This window comes from Barbus barbus (genome assembly GCF_936440315.1).
Source record: "Barbus barbus genome assembly, chromosome: 18".
Classification (NCBI taxonomy): domain Eukaryota; kingdom Metazoa; phylum Chordata; class Actinopteri; order Cypriniformes; family Cyprinidae; genus Barbus; species Barbus barbus.
The window spans coordinates 28,795,922-28,818,962 of record NC_136746.1 but is presented as its reverse complement, the minus strand read 5'-3'; the positions used below and the strand labels follow the sequence as shown (position 1 = coordinate 28,818,962).

The 23,041-nt window shown below is 35.1% G+C and overlaps 1 protein-coding gene across 2 annotated transcripts in view; it reads left to right on the top strand.

Annotated features, from left to right (window-relative positions):
* The first annotated feature begins 905 nt into the window (after positions 1 to 905).
* The window catches only part of disc1 (DISC1 scaffold protein), a 57,233-nt gene continuing 35,097 nt past the window's right edge, over positions 906 to 23,041 (top strand). Inside the window, exons 1-7 of one of the 2 annotated variants that reach the window (XM_079439341.1) lie at positions 906 to 1,413; positions 8,943 to 9,760; positions 11,910 to 11,979; positions 14,766 to 14,919; positions 16,443 to 16,539; positions 16,719 to 16,921; positions 19,584 to 19,638. In XM_079439341.1, the coding sequence (XP_079295467.1) occupies positions 1,326 to 1,413; positions 8,943 to 9,760; positions 11,910 to 11,979; positions 14,766 to 14,919; positions 16,443 to 16,539; positions 16,719 to 16,921; positions 19,584 to 19,638 (1,485 nt within the window). In that variant the 5' untranslated portion in view covers positions 906 to 1,325. Of the gene's footprint in view, positions 1,414 to 4,172; positions 4,376 to 8,942; positions 9,761 to 11,909; positions 11,980 to 14,765; positions 14,920 to 16,442; positions 16,540 to 16,718; positions 16,922 to 19,583; positions 19,639 to 23,041 lie in introns of those variants that run through there. The other variant, XM_079439342.1, reaches the window with a different exon arrangement.

Here is a 23,041-nt window from a genome sequence, read left to right as displayed (position 1 = left end):
CCTCAAGTTCACACATGGGTGTCCTAGCAAAGCAACCACAGGTGCATTTCAGATTTCATTTTCAACACAATATTTCACACAATGTTTTGTTTGCATCTTTATAATCATAGATACAAACTACTCACTCAATTTTTTGAGCTCAAAATTGGTCACCTATTAGATTTGCTTAGATCCAATGAGAAAGTGTTTTTATGAGGAGGGTACTTGTGATCTTACAAGGATAAATAAAGAACTGGGGCCGGTTGCAGACTGGACATACATTTTTATATTCAGTTATGAAAAGGTAGACTGCTCTTATTTGTATTGGAACAGTAAGAGTGATAACCACTTGGCAACTGCTAGTAAGTTTTTGTATAGTATTTTCTTTACTCTTTAACAAGCTATGTCTAAAAAGGGTAATATTTGAGGACTGAGATGTGGCAAAAGCGAAAAGAGAGAGAGGGCAAACATTTAGCATTTTAGGTCAGCATTGCCATCTAATCAGCCAATATTGTCTTAAATAGCCTGCATAGCACTTCATCTTTTATAACATGGGATTTTGTCCAAATATGTTAAATGTTGATTTTTTTTTATTTATTTTTTTTGTAAATGTTGCAACCAGGTGTGTGTGTGTGTGTGAGAGAGAGAGAAATTACAGTTTTGGACATATAAGGTAATAAAAAAATAAATAAATAGTAACTACAAATAAGCGTGTAAAACAAATATCTTAAAAAAGAATTCCATGTGGAGCATGCCTCCGGTTCTCACAACCTGTTTGCGTCTCTGTTACAATAAATGGCACTTGGTTTGGTATTTTGTCATGACTTTCAGACACTTTAAGATAAGTGGCATAAGTGTCCAAGTCCGTGCAGTGGATGAAGTTGATGGGAGTTTTGCTTTGGTGTGAATCAGAGTCAAATTCCAGCAGACGTCACAGAAACTCCTCTCGACACATAACTGGACAAAGTGCGTGTGATCCGGCTCTCTTCTGCTTTCTGACAACCCTGTGCTGTGGCTTCATTTTCCCAGAGGATAACGGAAATAAAACTAAGATCTTAGAAATATTTTCTCTGAATTAAACAGAGGAGCGCAAGCGCGAGCACATTGTTTCCTTCTCACAGGAAACTCGCCCTTCTCGTCGCAGAGTTGGATTTTTTGTGGATCTGTTTTATTCAAACGTCGATTAAGATCATATATCAGACAACCCAGCTATCTGCGGACTGTTAAGTGGAAACAAACAATGCATATTTCTGAAGGAAAGTGAACGGCGTTCGGTGCATCGGAGAATGGCGTTTAATTGACCCCGAATAACTATATTTGAGTGGATTGAGGGGTTTTAAACAGTCATGATGTTCGCAGGAATGATCAGGGTGGAAAACAACTCAAAAACTGCCACCGACTCCACGTGTCACTGGTGCACTGCTGTGAGGACAGGTAAGAGAATATCATCATGTACCTTATCACTGCATGGTTGGTCTGATGATAGATTTTTACTGCTGTCATAAATTGAAACACTAGCAATGAATTATCAAGATACCACGGTATTACTGTGTTTTATTGGACATGATAAGTACTGTTTATTGACGGTTGTACCATGGTATTCTTTAAAGTTGCTTAGCTTGTGAATACCATAGTAGTCTATTCCTTGATGTAGCTTGGCATTGCATTAAAATAGTTTAGTATACGTTACTGTAAACATTACTTTTCGAAGTTTTTCAAGAAAATACTATTTTAGTCTTTCTACCTCAAAATACTAATTCCAATTAGGATATGTGTGAAATTTACTTGAAAATGAAAGGCTATTTTAGTAGGTATATATGCTAAAAAGTCATCTAATTTCATGTTTGTATCATATACCCTAATGAATTGAGACGCTAACAAAAAAAGTAGGCCTGTTAAAGGTACCATGATGTTACTATGCTATATTGGACATGATATGATGCAAGTACCATGGTATTTTTTAAGGTAGCATGTGAATACCATGGTAAATATGGTAGTCATTAAACACCATTGTGTATATCAATGTCTTATGATAATGTTACCTTGTTTTTGTCCATATTATTGCCGTTTGATTAAGTACCATGTATTCAAAATCCCATGCTGTTATCATCACTCTGCCACCACAGTATTTTTTACTGTGACTAATGGGATGTTTTCTGAACATTAAGCCTCATGTTTTGATTTCTAATGTGTAATATGATCTTTGGGAATGCAGTACTTTCCTTTTTTCCTTTCGCTGCATTCTCTTCCCACATCAAAGCTCAGCAAACAGTGTCAGAATACATGAGGACAGAGCATCTGGTGGTTTAGCGGTTTAATTATTTTTAGACATCCATCAGAAGGTTAGATAAGTTTTCACTGAGTTTAACAAACCTTTCCAGTCATAACAGCCCTTTGCAATTCAGATCTGGCTTTCAGACATAATATTGTTGGTGCCCACAGGCAAGCAGCTCATGGAGAAACGTGAAACCCATGTAAACGCACTCGAGATTTAGTCCAAAAATGCTGCCTTGTCACAATCTATCTACATGTAGTAAAATAGTTATAGGACAGCTTTGCGAGCCTTGTTAGCAGTTGGCATGCAGCTAATTGGCATGACAGAGATTAGGGAAGACAGGCATCATGATTAGAGTCAGTATGAAGTTTCTTAGATGGGTGCATCTGTGTTGTCAATCTGTCACTATTCTGTTTTTACATCCATGATTCAGGTGTTAAGGCCAGTTTGAGCATCTTTATCTGTTTTTCAATGTGGAACGGCATGTAGTGCATGAAAGAGTTGTAAAGAAAAGTTCATCCAGAAATTAAAATACTGTCGTTATTGATTTATTCACCCTCACCTTGTTCCAAACTTGTATGTCTTTCTTTCTTGTGAAACACAAAAGTAGATATTTATCAGAAGTTCACACTGTTCTTTTCCATATTTTGAAAGCAAAAAAGGTCTAATTCTTGCTGAAAATGTTGTTTGACATTTATGTCAAACATATGTGTTTGGGACAACATGAGGGTGAGTGATGACAGAATTGTCCTTTTTGGGAGAACTATTTCTATTACAATGTGTTATTTTGATTCACAATGAAATGAAGGTTCTTGTTCTGTTTTGTCGTCAGATTTGTTGATGTTCAAAGCTGTTGATGTTCAAACAGTTTCCTCAGTTCACATGGTTTAGAGTGTGTGTGTGTGTGTGTGTGTGTGTGTGTGTCAAGTGATTTTCAGCTGTTTGTGTCTTCTGTGAACGAACAGGAAGTGCGTCGAGACTTTTGCCAGAACTTCAGCAGAAGTGCAGCTGCTAAATTTAAATACAGTACGGAGAGTCCTTAACAAAGTAGACCAGAAAATGATCCTGATCTTTGAGAAGTGGATGATTCATTAGTAGAGCTGGCACTTTAAGTTTTTAATTTGGTATAATTTGTTGTTAACATAACAAAGTTTATGCTTCAATCTCTATCTGTCTGTCTGTCTGTCTGTCTGCCTATCTATCATTCCATCTATGGTTCAATTGATCATTCTATGTAATTTTAATTACTTATTTTTATATTTTCAGTTTTAATTTTAATTTCAGTTTAGTTTAGTAATTTTATGTGCTTTTTAAAAAAAAAAAATTATAAGTCTAAATTTACAAAATGTCTTCATGGAACATGATCTTAATATCCTAATGATTTTTGGCATAAAAGAAAAATGTATCATTTTGACCCATACAATGTATTGTTGGCTCTTGCCAAAATATATTTGTAATACCCCGGCGACTTAAGACTGGTTTTGCAGTCCAGAGTCACATTTTACATTTATTCATTTAGTAGACACTTTTATCCAAAGCGACTCACAATTGGGGACTTGCAATATTAAAAAAAAATAGATTTCTAAATAGTTTTATTTTTATTTCAGTTAGGAATTTTAGAACTTCAACTTTCAGATATTTAAGTTAGTTGCAACATTTCATCCAACATTTCTTTTGTTTAGTTTTTAATCTAATATTTTATTTTATTTTGGTGAACACAGATGTTTTGGCTTTAGTTAACAGTAAAACACTGCTGTGAACATCGTGTTTTGGTTGTTGTGGGCACACAGAGAGCTGAGCTTGGTCTCACTGTCGACTTGACTGTATTTGTGTTAAAAAGGAAGGAGGAAAAGACTTGCATAAAATGACCATCGAACTCTCACTTCCTCAAACGCTGCCGTCACTGGACGAGTCACAGTATACATGCATGAGTAAGTGTGGTGAATCGGCTCAAATGGTGAAACCTTTCTGAAACAGATTGGCGTTTTCTCCTCTACATTCCCTTTTCCTCTTCATGATCTCCTCCGCATACCATCGTGTGTGTGAAACGCTCATGAGCAGCCAATGGGAGGCCAAGTAAAGCAGAAGTGTGTTTGGAGAGGGCCTCTCTAATCGACTAAGGTAAACACACATGCTTCTCTCACTGGAAAACCATGGCTTTTCAATGCATGTCAATATTGATTGAAGCTTGCGTGGTGTGTCTGTTAGTGGTTAATTAAACTGTTGATCAATAATTAGTGGTGTTTGTGAAGTCAAACATCTATTTCTCTTGCACATACTAGGTGTTTTCATATACTTTGAGGATGTGATTAAACCTCTTAGTGCTCTGGACGTAAATGATTTCTCAAATCATGCGTGTTGATGAGAAAAGCACCATTTTGACCTGTTGGACATAAAATATCCCACAAATGCACAATAAAGGAGGAATTGAATTCAGCTGAAAAATTGGACAGAACTAAGCTGAATATTGACACGTTCTGTAGAGCTGCTTTACAGCTCAATTGGTTTCCAAATTGATGAATGTCACTTTTCAATTTATTAATGTGAAGCTGCTTTGAAACTATATGTAGTGTATAAAGTGCTAGAAATAAATGCATCTTTGACCAGAATTGGCCATAATGTGGATTCTTTTCACTTGAGACTAGGGATGGCTCCATACCATAATTTTGGCTTCGGTACGATACCAGAATGTAATACCTCCGTATCGATACGTGACAAATAACCAGCTTCAAAAGATAAGTGAATTGAAAACAATTTGATTAAAATAATAATAAAAACGGATTCATATGTTAAAACTACAACAAAAAAACAACAGGGAACATAGGTTACATTTTGATGTTGGAGAAAAAAATATATATAACTGAAGTAATACAATGAAAATATATTCAAATCTTCTTATCTTTTCAGTGCAAACACATAGTGCAAACAAAATGTAACAAAAAAACCTACCGGGAACATAAGTTACATTAGTTTGAAGGAAAAAAAAATACAACTGAAGTAACGCAATTAACGCAACAAATGTTGCTTTATTGTAAAGCGTTATTCTAATAGTCAAAGTAATATTGACGTTATTATTTCTCTCTCAGATTGCTTTCAGATTTTAGACTCAGATAGCCAAAGAAAAAGCATTAAATATAAATCTCGCTCTCTTGGCTGCATGGCAGAAACATTCCCTTCATATTATTGATACTAAAATTAACATAACAAAACGCTTGCTTAATTCAAATTCAATTAATATTCGATCGTATGAAATGCAAGTGCATATATTACGTGACCAAAGCTTCACTGGTTCTAGTGTGTCACACATGCATGTTTGAGTTTACTGTATTACATCTGTATGTGCGTTGATCAGTTGTAAATAAGTTAAAATTAAAACTGAATTTATGAATGATGCACTCACCTGTTGATCTCTTAATTCTCTGAAATTATCAGGATGAGCAAGCGACAAGTGCTTAAAAAAGGTTTGATGAGTTGCCTCCTGTGGTGATTTATAGCAAAGCTTGCATAGGCCTACAGGTGCAGTAAAGTCAATTCATTCACCTTTGTCATCTGTTTTGTATGCAAAGTAATGCCATATTTCACTTCTACTGTTCTCTTTATTTATTAATTTCAAGCGCGTTGATAGAGTTTCATCCATCGCGTTGTTCTGTTGTCAAATTTACAATTTGGGAAGCACAGCCACCTACAGGGGCACTTCACAACAGCAGTGTATGAAATACCGTATTGAGCAAATTACGATATCATACCGTTTGGAATATAATATATACCGGTATTTTTCCAGTACTGGTATACCCCGTATCCCTACTTGAGGCTGTAAGAAATCACCTAACAGCCACCTAGCAACCATCTAGGTCTCCTTAGCAACCACATAAGTAATGCCCTTTTACTTTTGCATGGGTACCACTCATATATTTGTTGTTTTTTAGCATAGACACTTTTATAAAACAAACCACTCAGATATTTCCTGTATAGGCTACTTCTACTTTCTGCGTTTGATGTTTTTTTTAAAGTGGGTTTCTTTTGGGGAATCGTGACAAGCATGTGTCTTTACAGAGACTTGTGAGTGTTTCCTTCCCTTTTGAGGGGAAGCAGTCCTTTAGTGTGCTCAATGGTGTGGTGTCTACTAGTGATCTAAAGCTGAACTAGACAGTGTCTGTGACAGATGGAGGATGATGGTGTGTCTCAGTTGTGGTTGTAACGGGAGTGCAGGTGTTCACAGTGAAGGGCTGGGGTTTGTATGCTCATGCAAAGATGATCTACACGGTGTATTCTTCAAAATATCTTCCTTATAATGTTCCACAGAAGGAAAAAAATAACCAAAAGTTGTTTTGTGTAGGTCATAGCAAACAGTCGTTTTGGGTGAAGTACAGGGTTTTCCAAACTGAGGAACTGCAAGGGGTTTGATTTGATAAAAAGCTTGTGATTAATTTAATGATATAAATAAAAGTAACAATATAAAATTAAAATTAAATACAAAATCAGTCAAAATAAAACGTTTTATGCATGCATAAAACATGCATACTTATTGGTTTAAAAGACAATTAATATTTAGTCATATTTATTTAACTGGACTGACATAAGATGAGAACAAAATTTGAACTGAATTGTGTTGAATAATGAACTTTGCATCTACAATACATAACATCTACAGTGTTATTGAACTGAATTGAATCCAAATTGATTCAACATTGACACTAACACTATTGATTTCTGTAGAGCTGCTTTATAGCAGAAATGCATTTTTTCATAATTAATCAAATTTACAGCATAAACAATCTCAAACATAAATAGAAGTGACTTTAAATATGACTTACAAAAAAAAAAGTCATGTGACTATTAGCATCAGAGATCTGTAAGCATGCAAGTGTGTTAAATTAAATTATTGAAATATTAACTTCAATTTGCAATTTTATGTAAAAAGGGGTCGGGTAGCAAAGGTTTGGGTCGACTGCTCAATAGCCTCCTTTTGTTCAAGTCTTCAGAGGATGTGTCTCTCGCTCAAGCAGCTCTTCATTCAAACATTCTTTAGCAGTGACTTCATCTGCTCTTCATTAGCTCTGTGCCAATTATGGTGAAAGACTGCAATGCCAGGATATAAAAAGAGATTCTTTAGCATCATTTTTCCTGTCTTACATATTTAAGACTTATTTTGAGGGGAAACTATTTGCACACCATTTGACACTGTAGAAATCAGTCCTGCAGAGTTTAGCTCTAACCCTAATCAAACACACCTGAGCATGCTAGTCTTCAAGATCATTAGAAAATGACAGATATAGGGGAGTTTGATCAGGGTTGGAGCTAAACTCTGCAGCAGATTGGCCCTCCAGGGAAAGATTCTCTCGGGTCTCACAGTCGTGTGAATGGACTTTCTGTTATTTCTCACATGTGAGTGAGTTTGTGTGTTTTTGTTTGAAAGATCCGAACTGCAGCTGTTCTCTCGCTGCATTCGCTGCAGTGAGGGATTGTGGGAAATGCGTTTAAAGAGCCAATCACGGCTGCAGACAAAGAGACCGTTTGAGAGTTTTTCCACTGATCCCTCCCTTTCCCTCAGAACAACAGACCAATGTGTTTTGTGGACTATAGGGATGTGGAGGTTTTGGTTTCAGACTTGTTTTGGAGTTCATCATTTTGTGATGGGTTGTTGTCTATGCATTTGAACGTATGCATTTTGGCTCATTTTACTCGCCCAGAGGAAAGTTTTATTGCTCAGATCATGTTGCTTTCATAGTTTGGTAAGGTTGATCTCAATAAAGTATCAAATTAGTCACAATATTGTATAATTTACTATAAAACAACTCTTTAGGCTTCCTGCAAACACTATTTATTTTAATTTATTTAATGCATTTTAATATTTAATATGAATTTTAAAGTGAAGCATTTGTCATTTTCATTTAAATTTAACTTGACATAATAAAATAACAGACTAAAACTGAAATAAAAACTATATAGGCATAAAAAAGCAAACTAATAAAAATTACAAAAACACAACAATAACTAAAACTTTAACTAAAATGGAATATATAAAAAATAATGAAATTATAAAAACTAATTCAAAGTATTAATACACTATAATGGTATCTCAATTATGCTAAATGATACTGGTTCATATTGCTTATAGATTATAGATTACATATAATCGCTCTGTCGCTATATTTGTATAAATCTGAGAATCGTTTGCAAAAATTTCAGTCAGCGCATATAAAATGCATTGAAGTAAATTAATTTAAAATATTAAAATGTACAAAAATGTACAAAAAATTAAGTGTACAAATGTGCAAAAATATATATTTAAATGTAAAAATATTTTTTTTAAACAGAAAATGTACATTTTTAAATGTAAAAGAAACTTTATAAAAGTATAATATTTAATGATGACCATGTTATTAAAATGTCCATATTTTTTATATTTAAATGATATCTTTACACTGTTATTAAACTCTAGTTGTTTTTACTGTGCATTTCCTAAAGTGCCCATCAGTTTTCATTTCTCAACAGCTGTATTGCGTTTGACACCCTGATCACAGGGAGATATCAGAGCTGAAACACATGTCGGCAGCTGTCATGGCTCATTATTTGTTTACAGATATGCCATTGTGAGAGTTTACATGTTGGATATCCAGTTATAAAGCACCTTTCACGGTTTATTATCATGACTTAAGACGTTTAATCGGTAATCTGTTCTCAACAGGTGGTGTGAGTCCGACGGCGGCAGCGGGAAGCCATCGCAGGAGGAGCTTCAGACGGCCGGGATATATGCTCTCAGAGCCACTTAACCAGTCATGTGACTCTGAACGAGAACATTCACAAAGCGTTTCTGGCTCGTCTACTAATGAGAACACTCACAAGAGCGCTTCCAAATTACCCAGCAGCCCCAGTGAGCGATTGCTTAAGGAGGTTTTCGAGAGAGACGACGGCCGGGATTCTTCCGAAACTCACCGTTTGCGCGACGCTGAGGAAAATTCCCCAATGCCATCGTGCAGCGTTTTCAATTCCAGCTTCAGTTTCATTCAGCAGTCGCTAGAAACTAGTGATCTATTAGATGTGAGCACAAAGAAATCTGTGAGCAAACAATCTGAATGGGACCGACTGAAGCCTGAAACATCAAACTCTGGTGCTTTAGAAAATCACTTGAGCCAATCAGAGATCAGCACTGTTCCGATTAGCCAATCAGAACATGAGGTTTTCTCATTAAGCAATTCACCTTGCTCCATTGGTCAACAAAAAAGTATTTTATTGGACCGAGATCTGTGGCTAGCAGACCTGGATGTACAGATTTCGTCCTCCATGACGTCTTATGCGAAAGAAAGCATCCAGGACTCCGACTCTGCCTCTCTGGACACTGAAGTCACGTCTTCGTTCTCGATTGACTCGTCAGACTCGGCCTCCTCGGTCACGTCCGGCTACGACAGCGCGACCCCGTCCTCAGATCAGAGTCGAGACGGTCTGATAAAGAAGTACGAGGATGTTCTCCAAGACTGTCTGCAGAGCAATCGCACAAACACCAAGGTCAGTACGACACCATGATGTTTAAGATAGCTAAGAAATACATTTTACAGGATGTTTTATAGTCGACTATTGCTCATAAGACTGTTAGTTTTTATACTTGTTTATAAAGTTTTTTTCCAGTACAAATATCTAAACATTCTTATATAAAGATACATTTACTTGAAGCAAAAAGACTTTAGATATTAAGTCTTGTTTTCTGAAAAATGTATAAAAATTAAGTGAGTTTATGCTTAAAGCATGAACACACATTTGCCACTGGGGTAAGAAAAATAAACTTAACTCAAATGGAAAGTAATATAATTTTTTTTTTTTAACGACTTGATGCCTAAATGTCTGCTTTTACGTAAACCCTGTTTAAGTAACCAACATATGAAATAATTGTCAGAAAAATGACTACTTAATTGGAATAGTTTTATCAAACATTTAGACTAAATCTAAACAAAATTAGTTTTTATGTTTTGTATCTTATCAGGCTTTTATGGCTCATATATTCTGATATAGTGAGAATAAGGGAAGAAAAAACAGCTCATTTTTATTCAAATGCCCGAACTGAGCAAAAATAAGAAATTTGGTGCCGATGCTGATATATTTATTTTTCTCACAATTAGTAATGTGTAATGATTAATCGCGATTAATCGCATCCAAAATAAAAGTTTTTGTTTACATAATATATGTATGTGTACTTTGTGTATAAATACTCACACATACAATATATATATTGAAAATATTTACATGTATATGTATTTATATTATTATATTTCATAATATATATAAATATATTTAATATACAGTGGCATGCGAAAGTTTGGGAACCCCTTGCAGAATCTGTGAAAATGTGGATAATTTTAACAAAATAAGAGAGATCATACAAAATGCATGTTATTTTTTATTTAGTACTGTCCTGAGTAAGATATTTTCCATAAAATATGTTCACATATAGTCCACAAGACAAAAAAATAGCTGAAATTATTAAAATAACCACATTCAGAAGTTTGGGAACCCTTGGTTCTTAATACTGTGTGTGGTTACCTGGATGATCTACGACTGTTTTTTTGTTTTGTGATGGTTGTTCATGAGTCCCTTGTTTGTTCTGAACAGTTCAACTGAATGCTGTTCTTCAGAAAAATCCTCCAGGTCCTGCAGAATCTTCAGTTTTCCAGCATCTTTTGCATACACAACAATTAAAAAAGGTTTAAACATTCACTGATGCTCCTGAAGGAAACACGATGCATTAAGAGCCGGGGGGTGAAAACTTTTGAACAGGATGAAGATGTCCAAATTTTTTTATTATTTTTTATTATTTTGTTGAAATATCATATTTTTCCATTTAGTACTGCCCTTCTGACGCGACAGAAGATACTTGCATGTTTCCTGGAAGACAAATGAAGTACAATTTACCTTGATCTTCAAATTCAAATAGTTTTCACCCCCCGGCTCTTAATGCATCGTGTTTCCTTCTGGAGCATCAGTGGATGTTTGAACCTTTTTTAATTGTTGTGTTTGAGTCCCTCAATCATCCTCAGCGTGAAAAGGTGGATCTCAAAATCATACAGTTACTGCTGGAAAGGGTTCAAATATGCAAAAGATGCTGGAAAACTGAAGATTCTGCAGGACATGGAGGATTTTTCTGAAGAACAGTGCTCAGTTGAACTGTTCAGAACAAACAAGGGACTCATGAACAACCATCACAAAACAAAAAAACAGTCGTAGGTCATCCAGGTAACCACACACAGTATTAAGAACCAAGGGTTCCCAAACTTTTGAATGTGGTTATTTTAATAATTTCAGCTATTTTTTTGTCTTGTGGACTATATGTAAACATATTTTATGGAAAATATCTTACTCAGGACAGTACTAAATAAAAAATAACATGCATTTTGTATGATCTCTCTTATTTTGGTAAAATTATCCACATTTTCACAGATTCTGCAAGGGGTTCCCAAACTTTCGATCCCCACTGTATAAACATAACATTTTTCTTAAAAATATACATGCATGTGTTTGTATTTATACATAAACACAGTACACACTCATATATTATGTAAACAAAAACTTTTATTTTGGATGCGATTAATCGTTTGACAATGCTACTCACAATCTTTAACATTTTTATTTTTTTTAATGTTTGACAATGTTTTACCCTCTATAGATCGAGTCCATAATGATGAAGCTTCAGAGACTACAGCACAAAGCGGTTCTGGAGGATGATTATGACACAGGTCAGATATTTACATGCTCAGTGTTGGTTTGATCATTTATTTGATGAAGCATAATGGTTAGGTGTAAATATGAATTGATTTCATATTCCAAAATATAATTAACACACTAAGGGTGGGTTGCACCAACAAGGATTAAATTAAGCAAAGTTTAGTGCTAATCAAGGATTTGTTGATCTGGGTTTAATTTAAATCGAGTTGTTGCACCACTTAATTTTAAACTGAGATTAACAAATCAGGGATTAAAATTCTAACCTGCGATTAAAACCTCCATCTACGATTAATTTTCTCCGCCATGATGGATTCATCATGTAATTAATCAGCAACAGTTAATATAATTTATCCTCCGTCTCTGACATAAGTTGCTTTTGTCGAGAAAGGAACTATAAACTTGTAAACGGTCCGCCGTCTCTATAAAACGCTGTAGAGACCGTTGATTAAACGGCTGATCAAGCAAGCAATAAAACTGAGGCCGTGCATGCGGATTTCATAATCTTGGAAATATATATTTATTGTATCAATTAATGGAGTACAGGTTATGACAAACCAACCGAGATAAGAGAAATAACTGGCATGATAATCTATAGTTAGTAATCTAAAATTAATCTATCTTAAATATAAAATAAATCCAGGATCAAACTGATGGTTGAAATGTAAACCTGCTAATTTTTAAAGAAGGTTTAAAGTTTGGTGCATCAGAATTATTAGATAAACCTTGATTTAATCTAGATTTAAGATTAATCTATGTTGGTGCAACCCAACCTTTAAGACTGAAAAAATGATGTCGCCATTGCTTCACATTTAATCTAAAAGTATGATCACATTATATATGTGTATCTGTAAATATCAGCAGTTTTATGTCCATATAAGTCCACAGCTGATGACAGAACACAAAGACGGTTTCATCACAATCATGTGGTTCAAACACACCCAAACACTCCCAGCTGATAGTCTGTACTCAGCGATGGTGACCTTCAACCAAACCAAAAAACATTAGCTTGTGATTGCTGACTTGATAGCAAGAATATTCCCTTTTTACATCCCTCTTGTTTGTTGGATTAGCAGTGACACACAATCCACCTCGTCCGAGTCAGTGATTTTGAACATTTCTGTTCATACACTTCCTGCATATTTTCAACAGAAAGGTGCATTACCATTCTACTTATTTCATTTCAGTGGTTTATAGTATGCATACTGTGCACTGAACTTATTCAGAGTAAGATCCCATTCCAAATGTGTATCTTTGCATCAGGATGATTTTTTTGTTAACTACAAATAAAAACCATGAAAAGAAAAATTCCTTGAAATAAAATAAACATTAGCTGAATATAATATAATATATAAAAAACATAAATTTATTATTGTTATTAGTATTTTTCAGATTTTATTTCAGTTTCTAAGGCAACATTTCTCAAAATACTAAAATAATAAATAGAAATATTTAAAATAAATAAATAAATACAAGGAAAAATAAATAAACAAAATTGCAAAAGTTAATAAATACAATTTTAAAATTAATAAATACTATTTTTTTTAAATGAATAAACACTAGATTATTTTAAAACAGAAAATACAAATGACAAAAAACAACAAAATTACTAAACTAAAAACTTGATAACTTGAAAGTGAAAACAGACAGAAAATATCCAAATATCAACAAATAATATTTTATTAATACATGCAACAGAAATGATCAAAATATGAACACAAACTTTTGTAGTATGCTGTTTTCAAACAGTTTTAGTATAACTTGGAGATGGATCTGTGATTCAGTATTGAACAGCGCTATCTGCTGGTCATGAACGCAGGTATCACACAGGCCCAGTGTGCTGCTGTTCATGGAGTGAAGCAGCAGTGTGACATGCATTTATTTTACTGTGTAATACCTTCATCCTTCGCTTCATTACTCGCACTGAGTTGCTGTACTTAAAAGTACCCTCTATATCTTCAGTGTGTGTCTGGAGAATCTCCTTAAACTTCTTCTTTATCAGATCAGATGATTGACCGGCATTTGTCAGCTGGAAGTCTTTTTTCCCCCTTTTGAGCAAGATGAACCTTGTGACTTGCATAACTAGTCTTTTCCCAGACCCTGGTGTGTGTGTGTGTGTGTAATGTGGGTCAGTTGTGTTTGTTTTGTTTTGTACTGTCTGTCTTACAGACACACACACAGACACAGAGAGACACGCACACAGGGGGAAGTCGTGGCCTAATGGTTATAGAGTCGGACTCGTAATCCAAAGGTTGTGGGTTCGAGTCTCGGGCCGGCAGGGATTGTAGGTGGGGGGAGTGAATGTACAGCGCTCTCTCCACCCTCAATACCACGACTGAGGTGCCCTTGAGCAAGGTACCGAACCCCCAACTGCTCCCCGGGCGCTGCAGCATAAATGGCTGCCCACTGCTCCGGGTGTGTGTTCACGGTGTGTGTGTGTTCACTGCTGTGTGTGTGCACGTTGGATGGGTTAAATGCAGAGCACGAATTCTGAGTATGGGTCACCATACTTGACCGTATGTCACTTCACTTCACTTCAGACATTTCCTGCAGTGTCTTAGTTGCAGATTAGGAGAGTGCAAATGCTTTAAAGGGATTCGTTTTGGGCTGTAATCAATAATAGACAAATAGTTTAAATTTGTCGCACCAGGGTAGGCTACCTTATGTCTAGTATTTTTGTCATGTTTTTGGATTGATTTTGACCTAAATTGAGCATAAGCAGGTGTATATTTTTGTTTGGTTTACCCCATCAAAGAAAGACTGCTGACAGTTGAAGTCTAAATTGTGTTTGTGTGTTTAGCTGAGCGTTTTGGTAAGAAGCTAGAGGAACTGAGGAGAGAGCGAGCGACGCTTAAGCCTGGTTTACCATCCAGACATCCGGAGGTCACTGGATTTCTAGAGCGTCTCAGAACGGCCATCCACAGCGTCATCCACAGGACCGACACAGACCGCAGGTTTGGAAACATTCAACAACTCAACAAAGCTGCTTTATTTGATTTAAAAATACAGTCAAATCTGTAATATTGTGAAATATTACAATTTAAAATAGCTCTTTTCTGTGTGAATATATTGTAAAATATAATTTATTTCTGTGATTTAAACGGATTCAGAGTCACATGATCTTCAGAAATCATTCTAATATACTGATTTACTGCTTAAACATTTCTGATTATTATCAATGTTGAAAACAGTTGTGCTGCAAACCGTGATGCATTTAATTTTTCAGGATTCTTTGATGAATGGAAGTTCAAAAGAACAGCGTTTATTTAAATCTTTTGTCACATTATAAATGTCTTTAGTGTCACTTTTGATTAATTTAATACATCCTAGCTGAATAAACGTATTAATTTCCTTTTAAAAATAATTATTTTTGGTGCTAACACATCTGTATCATATCTAAACAAAATAATCCCTATATATTTATATGAATTGAATCCATTCTTCACAACTGAATTCTGAAAATGTCTTATTTCTGAATCTGACTGGATTTCCTCTAACACCACAGAACATGTCACTGAATTGTATTTGAGGGATGGTTTGTTGATGTTGGTTTCAGAAATAACCCGTTAAAGCAGGAAAGCACACAGGTGGGGCAGGAATGTGTCTAAACAGCACTTCCTGTTGCGTATTGTTTCCATATGTTTCTCATCGTACAGCATGGAGTCTGTAACTGAGCTCAGAGACACTCATCATAGGAAAGACACTAAAATATTAATGATCATAAGAAAAAAGCTGATTTCTTTTGTTAATATTGATTTATTTTTATATCATGTTTTCATTTTGATTTTAAAGTTTTAGTAATTTAGATTTTTTTGGCATTTTATTAGTTTTTTTTTTAAGTATGTCTATCATTTTTTTTTTAAATTAGGTTTACATTTTTAGTTATTTTATTGCTTCAAATTAAACTAAATGAAAATAAAAAAGTTGCCTTTATTTCAGTTTTAGCTTCATTAATTTTAGTACTTCAGCCTAAGCTTATTTTATTTCAGTTAGTTGCCAAGGCAACATTCTAATTTAAGATTTTCATTTTTATTTCAGCTTTATTTTAATGTTTACAACAGTTTTATTTTAGTATCACAAAGAAACTATTAGAGTTTTTGTTAATATTTTAAATAAGTTTTTATTTTCATATGTTTTGCTTTCATGTTAATATTAGTTAAAGTTTTAGTCATTTTGTTTTATGTTTCTGAAATTTGTATTACCGTAATTTTCGTTATTTTTAAATATGTATGTATAGTTTTTTCAGATTTAGTTTGAATTAATAAAGATAAACTTAATGAAATTGAGAAATGTTACCTTGGAAACTTGCAGAAGTATTTTATTTAAAACGTTTTTATGTTTTATTTTATTATTATTTTTTTATAATAAAATCATTTATTTTATTTCTAGCAATTGTAGTAATATAATAACCCTGGTTTAAAAAAACACTTTTCTAGTCACGTGGCTGATTATAAATATATTATATTTTTTCAAACAGGCGAAATGGTGAATTGAGTGGTGCTCAGGTATCAGGCAGCTCTCAGAGCCGGTTTCAAACACGAGAGAAACTGTTAGAGGAAAAACAGAGGATTCAGGTGAACAGAAATATATGATCATCACTGATATATGATTACTGAGTGCATGTTAATGACTGACTGTCAGCATGAAATCTAATTCCTTTTTAACTTGTTCTTTAACAGATCTGACTGATCTGTTGTCAAATCTGAAGCTTAGTAACACGTTAAGATGTTAAGTATGTGTTGTGCTTCTTCAGAAGGAGATGTGTGATCTTCAGCGGAGGCTGCAGGAGCTGCAGGAGCAGAGCAGAGCTGTGGAGGAGCAGCTGGAGCTAGAGGAGCCCTTCCTGAGAGCCTGTGATCCGGCTCAGCTGCGGCTGATGGGTCGAGCGCTGGAGGACATGATCAGCTCTGAACACCGGGCTCAGATCAGCGTGTCTCCACCCGCAGAGATCGTCAGGTGAGGGCAAACAGACCAGCAAAATATGAGGCCTCATATCTCATTTACACACATTCAAACCTGCACGTCAATAATGGTCAAGACGCTTGTAAGAGTATGATGCATTTTTAGCCTGTGTTTGAAAAAAGCACAAATGTAAATAAGGTTTGAGAAGTCAAATCATACAAGTTTAGAAAAAGTCAATGTAAATGATTCCTTTAACCTCCTAAAACCATTATAACTCACAGATTCTTGATTCTGTAAAACAGCAGTAACAGCGTTATGTAAAAAAAAAATTAAACAATAAATTAATAATAATTGTTATTTTTATTGATAGTTATTTTATTGTTAATGTATATTATTGATGAAAACAACAGCAGCAATAATAATGATTTATCATAATAAGGGTCTACAATTGAATGTTTTTTTTTATATTATTGATGATGATGACTGATATATTAACAGTATTAAAAAATATTTATTTTTATTATTATGGTTTTAATTTTGCAGGTACATTATTATTGATAATATAATAATAATTATTATTATTTATGTATTTATTTATAATAGGTTTTTTGTTGATAATATATATTATTGATAAAAACAACACAATCAATAATAATAATAATAATAATAATAATTGTTATTATTATTGATTATAATATTTATATTTTCTATTTACAATAATAAATCTATGTATTTCATGTTATTTATTTAAATATATTATAGTATGTAATATGCGTATATTAATTACATCTAATATTTATTATTATTATTGATGTATATTTATAGGTGTCTGTATATCAGCTATTTTGCAAAGACTTATGACGTGGCTTATTCAGCCAGATTTAAGATTCAAAGAGATCTTATGAATAAGATGCATTATGCCATCAGGGATAAAGGCACAATATGTAAGTTTTCTCCACTAGAGGTCACAAAAACAAAGACGAAGCTTGATGAGGCTATGAAGGCAGATGAAGTAATGAATTTATTTATTTTTTATTACCTGTACCTTCTACAGCTATTCAAACAGCGGATAAATTATACCCAGAATGCAAGCAAAGAATTCACGTGAGAGCTGTATTTAGTCAGCGAGTGCATGCAGTGAACAAAAACTCATCTGAACGCCTCTGATTGGCCTTTGCATTCATCAGCTCAACAGACTCGTGTGTGATTGGTTATAATGTGCAACACTGTAAAAACACACAAAAAAATAATTGCGCAACATTGAGCAGATTTAATGCTGTAGTCAACACTTTTCATTTCATTTTCTTTTTATTCGCGACTGCCGTAATGAATTTAGTTAGCTGTACAGCAGCATATGTGGAAACTGTGCGGGTATTAGTTTTTGGATATTTTGTTACAAAAATCTTACATATTGTGCCTTTAATAATGAATTATTAGTGGACGTTTGAGTATATTATCTGATTGTGATAGCATCAGTAAGAGCTGGTAATATTCAAATCTCTCTTGTTTTTGCTGTAATGTTGAATAGAAACCGACAGGTGATCGTTTAAAGATGTTAGATGAGTCAATCAGCATTCACTAGCGTTGACATTTGAGACTGACGTGGCTCCGTTAAATCTTCTCTTCAGTGGATTTAGTTTTTGGAGGAGTTTCAGTGGTGAAAAACAAAGGTCATCTCTAGCGGCGATGAAACGTCTGTCTCTGAGCAGAGAAATATTGAACTCTAGATTGCATGACTCTCACAGATTGATTTTGATGCATATGTAGATTTATTGGAGGTACGGTGCAGATTGTGGTCATAACATTGAGCCGAGCAAAACAAACCCCGCTGAGGGATTGATTTATTTTCTCCTGCACTGAGGGCCGGTTTAAAGCGAGTTTTGAGGAGAAGCAGCTGAGTCCACATGGATTCTCCATGCAATCCTCTCTCTTTTATTGTATTTTTACCCAGCCCTTCTGGAAATGAGACAATTTTCAGCACAGTTATGAATTTTTATTGCTTTCAGGCTCCACAGAGTTAATGCATTCAGATGCTGGTGCGGATGAATATTGGTTTTCTGTCCAAAAGCTGTGCGTAATGCTTAAGAAGGCTCTTGATGAGGAATAGCTGATATTTTAGAGTTGTTACTGACATCTAATCCACTTATTAAACCAGTATATTACCAGCAGGAGACGCTTTATCCACTTAAATAATTTAAGTGGATAAAGTTTCTGTTCAAATTTTGAATTAGATTTTATTTTTATATTTTCTGTTTTCACTTAAATTGGAAAGTTTTAGTAATTTTGTTGTATGCTTTTGTATTATTATTTTCTTTTTTAATAGGTCTGTGAAATATTACATTTTGATTCATTAGTTTTAGTACTTCAACTTGACCTAAATGAAAATGAGAAACTAGTTGAAATAAAATAGTAAAAGTTTCAATTGTTTAATATTTTATTTTAATTAACGTTTTATTTCAAGTAATGAAAATAATTTTATTTCAGATATTGAAAATGTTTTTTATTGTTTTAATTTTAGTTGCAGTTAATAATAACCCTAAATCACAGTATATTATGCTTCGATATTGTTTGCTTACCTGTATTTATTAGCGTTGTTTGCAAATTCAAGCATCATTATTACTATTCCTTGTATTTGCCGTAATTTTTAAGTGTTAAATTTACTGTTCAAATCTCATTTTCAGCATCACTGATATTTATAATTTCCTTTTATTTCCAGACTTCAAGAGCAAGAGCAAGCACTGAGATTATCCATCAAAGAGGCAACGGCTAAAGTAAGTCCACATTTTAATCACATATTAATCATCTGTTCTTGCCCTGGGCATTTTATTTTACTTTACTTTATTAACAAAATGTTTGTGGCACAAATGTATGTTATTTATTATTTGGTTTTAATATAAGGTACAAGAGAACAATTCTCTGATATCTCAGGTAAAATATTTATGCTGTTTGAAGGATGTTTAGATGTTGTTGTTTTTGTTTTTTACTGTAAAACTAGAAAATGATGCTGATCTGGAAGTGTACAATGGAATAGCATACCATCATGTTACTTACACTATTATACACCGTTTACATTTACATTTATTCATTTAGCTGACGCTTTTATCCAAAGCGACTTACAATTGCTATATATGTCAGAGGTCGCACGCCTCTGGAGCAACTAGGGGTTAAGTGTCTTGCTCAGGGACACATTGGTGTCTCACAGTGGATTCGAACCCGGGTCTCTCACACCAAAGGCATGTGTCTTATCCACTGTGCCATCACCACCCAGATTCTGTATTAAGATTCTGTATCCCACAGTGCAATGAACTTTCCAGTCTTTCTTTTCTATATCCATTTTAATGAATGAACCATAAATGATCTCAGATATTATTTTTAACTACTAATTTGTTTATACTGGCCGAAATAATTTTTTATTTCATAAAATTCAAATAAAAATATGAAATATCCATTCTGATAACTGGACATGCATCATAATAAGGTCATATGGCAACATTGTAGCATGCTAACATTTACAAACATATGATGCGATTTCAAGTTTACAAGTGTTACAAGCTGTTTGTGCATAGATAAGATCCCTGTTTGCAAAGACTAAAGTCTCAAAACCAAAGAGATATTCTTTATAAAAGTTAAGACTGCCACGGCTCAAAAACGGCACATGTAAACACACCCCCACATGTCTACGTCACAGTGTGTGTATATGCAATGAGGCGGAACTATTATTCTCGCTGTAGTGTTGTTGCCGCCGCCAGGCCGTGGAGACGCTGTGTTTCGTGGTGAAAGCAAAAGTACTTTGTTTGGGCTTCCAACGGAGGACACAACTAGAAATCAGTGGTTAAGTTGTATTTGCACCACTGTTCCAGAACAGTTCAACCCAAATATTAGAGTGTGTGCAGCGCATTTTATGACGGACTATTTCCTGAACCTGGAAGAGAGTAGCCTACAATGATAGCTGTGCACAAAGGCTGTTTCTATAAAGTGGGGCAATTCCAACTTTGCAAGGACAGTCTGGTGCTTCTGACTCACAGCCTGGAAGTACGACGATTCAAACGTGAGTTTTGAGCAGTGTAGAGTAGTGCTTGTTGTTTGTCGTGGTGATGTTTACGCGGCTTGATGCAACACACCTAAAAAGACAGTATAAGTCATTATAATCAGTAATTATGTCCCGACTGGATGCAACAAATGCCTCATTTATAATGGGTTTTATTGTTTTAGTCTCGTAACACATACACAGAATCACAATACGGTGAGGGGCGTAACATTTCTGTCACACACTTGAGGTATTCGGCCAATCACAACACACTGGTTAGCTGGCCAATCAGAGCAGGCCTCGCTTCTCAGTACGATGAGCTTTGTACAAATTGACGCGTCTCAGAAAGGCGGAGCATAGAGGAGCAACAATAATGTACAGTATGTGGAAAATAATGTGTTTTTTGAGCCTTAAACCGCATAAACGCATTGCGTTACACCATATACTGTTCTTTTTAGCAATGTCATATGACCCCTTTAAAAAAAAATCTGACCAAAACAAGTAAATGAATCTTCCTCAGAAGAGTGACAAAAATAGCGGATCACTGCAATGTCAGACTTATATTGTTGTTTGACCTGTTCATATTTAAGGAGAGAACTTTATACAAAAGTTGCTTATTATGATTTTCAAGGGTATAGAATTTAGTAGGGACGCTATGACGTGTCTTTACCGATATCCAGCGACTACTAAATTGTCACATACATCTCTCATTCGACTCCAATCTAAATGTATGCATTTAGCCCTTGTTTTGCGTGCTTGACATTTTATATAATATAATATTGCATTATATAAGTTACTTATATAAGTAGAGTGAATACAAGTACCAGCACTTCTCAGATGATAAAATTAGATGATAAAAAGACTTCTGTGAGATACAGTACTGTCAGGATCAGTGAATTGTGATGTGTGTGAGTTAGTTAGCATGGGTCGTTCTCCCATGATAATCTGAGACACAATGAGCTGCTTTCCTCCAGTGAGCAGCATGGGAAATAGTCAATTATCTCTGTGTGTGTGTGTGTGTGTGTGAGCTGGTGTTGGGGATCGGTGTGTTTTCACTGCGGGTGGAAATGAGAGGAGACGAGCTGCCTGAAAAATGGCACAGTGTGACTTTGCCCTCTGGTTCGCCGTTATCTGACGGCAGAGCCACGGAGCGTCTGGCTGCAGCACACAACCGCCTTCACATCGGAAGGACCAGTGTGGCATCTACTGTGGCATCTGGCCCACCACTAATGGCTTCCAGAATGTTCAGTGCCATACATTTGAAAAGTTTAAAAAGTTTGTGACACAAATGTGTCGTTTAAGATTAAAATTTTATATTTTATTTTATTTTTAATGTTCTCTTAACAAAAAAGTCTGTGTGCCACAAATATATGTTATATATAAGTTGATTTTATTTTATGCAAGATATCTCATGTGGCACAAATGCATGTTGTATTTAAAAAATATTATTTTATTTTATGTAAGATATAAATATTTATGTGGCACAATATATATTTACTAGGACTAGATGTTAGAATCCCTTGACATTCAGCAAGAACTATTGTTGGAGATGTCCTCTTGGATGGAGTTAAATTGCGGGGATGACCGCCTGGTGCCTCCAACACGACACATCATCAGTTGTGCACCCCGGCCTCATTGGGTGTTTCGGCCTTTATCACAATTCACCCTCACCCGAGGCTGGCCCACCACAGGCTGATCAAACCTGGGTGTGTGTCGCACCGGAGGCTCCATGAGGTCACTTGGGAGCCCATACAGTCTCCTTCCGCTTCAGCCACAGCCGGTGACTGCTTCTTTCGATAGCAGTTGCAAGGTCTTTGATGGTCTTCCGCTGAGCCTGTCCTCTGAGTCCAACCTCCTTTAACAGCTTTATGGTGGAACTAGCTACAAAACCCCTGCAGCCCACTTCCACTAGACGCACATTTACCTTCCATCCCTGGTCCTCTGTTTCGGTAGCCAAATCTGCATATCGCAGCCTTTTCCTTTCAAATGCCTCATTGATAGCTTCCTCCCACGGCACTGTCAATTCCACTATAAAGACATGTCGACAGGATTTGGACCAAAGGACCAGGTCTGGGCGCAGGTTGGTCGCTGCAATTTCAGGTGGGAAGGTAAGCCTCTGACTTAAGTCTACTCGCATTTCCCAGTCC